Source organism: Nanorana parkeri, unplaced genomic scaffold (genome assembly GCF_000935625.1).
Source record: "Nanorana parkeri isolate BGI_ZX_2015 unplaced genomic scaffold, ASM93562v1 scaffold4222, whole genome shotgun sequence".
NCBI lineage: Eukaryota > Metazoa > Chordata > Amphibia > Anura > Dicroglossidae > Nanorana > Nanorana parkeri.
The window spans coordinates 1-1,508 of NW_017310488.1; the positions used below are offsets into that span (position 1 = coordinate 1).

At 51.1% G+C, this 1,508-nt stretch overlaps 1 protein-coding gene across 1 annotated transcript in view; it reads left to right on the forward strand.

The window, feature by feature from the left end:
- Window positions 1-235: 235 nt before the first annotated feature.
- The window catches only part of LOC108803797 (oocyte zinc finger protein XlCOF7.1-like), a 9,398-nt gene continuing 8,125 nt past the window's right edge, over window positions 236-1,508 (forward strand). Inside the window, exons 1-3 of the mRNA XM_018575597.1 lie at window positions 236-301; window positions 883-1,029; window positions 1,116-1,170. Of these exons, the coding sequence (XP_018431099.1) occupies window positions 236-301; window positions 883-1,029; window positions 1,116-1,170 (268 nt within the window). The remainder of the gene's footprint in view (window positions 302-882; window positions 1,030-1,115; window positions 1,171-1,508) is intronic.

Below are 1,508 nucleotides of genomic sequence, written 5' to 3' on the forward strand. Positions count from 1 at the left end.
GGAGGGAAGTCGTCCCTGTGTCCGCTCTGTATATAGGGAGGGACGGGGGGGAGGGGAAGAAAATACAAGATTAACAATCATAGGGTTAGGTATCTTTGGAGACAGATGGAGATCAGATTGCGACTTTACTTTTCCTGTCATCAGCCTGGACTTGTCTTTACTTTATTTCCTAAAGGCTTACATAACGGTGAGATTGCCGAAACCACGCCCACATCCTGCGTGATACTTGTATAGCATGGAGCAAGACAACCAGCAAATCTTACACCTCACCCTGGAGATCATCTACCTGCTGACCGGAGAGGTGAGGGGGTTCTGGGGGATCACATGACCTGACCAGAGAGGTGAGGGGGATTCTGGGAGGTCACATGACATCTGACCAGAGGGGTGAGGAGGATTCTAGGAGGTCACATGACATCTGACCGGAGAAGTGAGGGGGATTCTGGGAGGTCACATGACATCAGTCTTACCAGGGGCACTCACTGCTACCGATGCCCTTCCACCACAGCACTCACCGTTCCACTCTCCTCAGCGCCCTTCCGTCTCCTAGCAACTGGCTGGGTGTGATGTCGGGGGCGGGGCAGTATTTAAAAATTAGGCTTTGCCCCAACTTGTGCTGAATTATCCCTCCTCCCTCTAATTGCATGGTCCCCTCCTCTCATGTACTGCATGGTTTCCCTCCCCAACCACGTCAACTGCCACATGTGACATCTGAAGAATCCCCTAACCCTAAGGGGGGATCTCCTGCTGGCAGTTGGGTCAGGGTGACACTCCTAAGGGTAAGGTGGGGGAGGGCACAATTTTCTGTTCTTGCCTTAGGGTTAGGGTGCTACTTATGGCTCTGGGTGTCTGTCTGGGAATTGATTATTGTGTATTGATCCTTAGGATTACATGATTGTGAAGAAGTCAGGTGATCAGGTCACACCTATTGGTAAGATGGCCTCCACGCCTCTGTCCATGATATCTGAGAGGACCAGCGAGCAGAAGATTCTGGAGCTCATTAAGAAGATCGTAGAACTGCTTCCTGGACGGGTGAGTGAGAAGAAATCTCATTGTGTGTAATGGCTGTATGTTGTCTTTCTGTCCTTTTTATTCAGGGCTCTGTTTTCTCTTCCTAGGGAATGTTGGAGGCCCTAGAAGATGTGACTTGTCAGGGCCACCTCTGGTCACCAGGTGAGATCAGGTTTACCACGTCTTTTCTAAGCCAGAGCTACTTGTGGCCCCTGCAGGAAAAGACGGAGCACACTCTCGTGTATGCTCATAGTGTCCCTGAGGTGCAATAGTCTCCATCACATCTTCCATCCAGAGTAACTCTGAGTGTTGTCTTCCTGTGTGGCCTGTCCTCCTCCTCCTCCTCCTCCTATCCCAGCACATCTTCTATCCGGAGTAACTCTCTGAGTGTTGTCTTCCTGTGTGTCCTCCTCCTCCTCCTCCTCCTCCTCCTATCCCATCACATCTTCCATCCGGAGTAACTCTCTGAGTGTTGTCTTCCTGTGTGTCCTCCTCCTCCT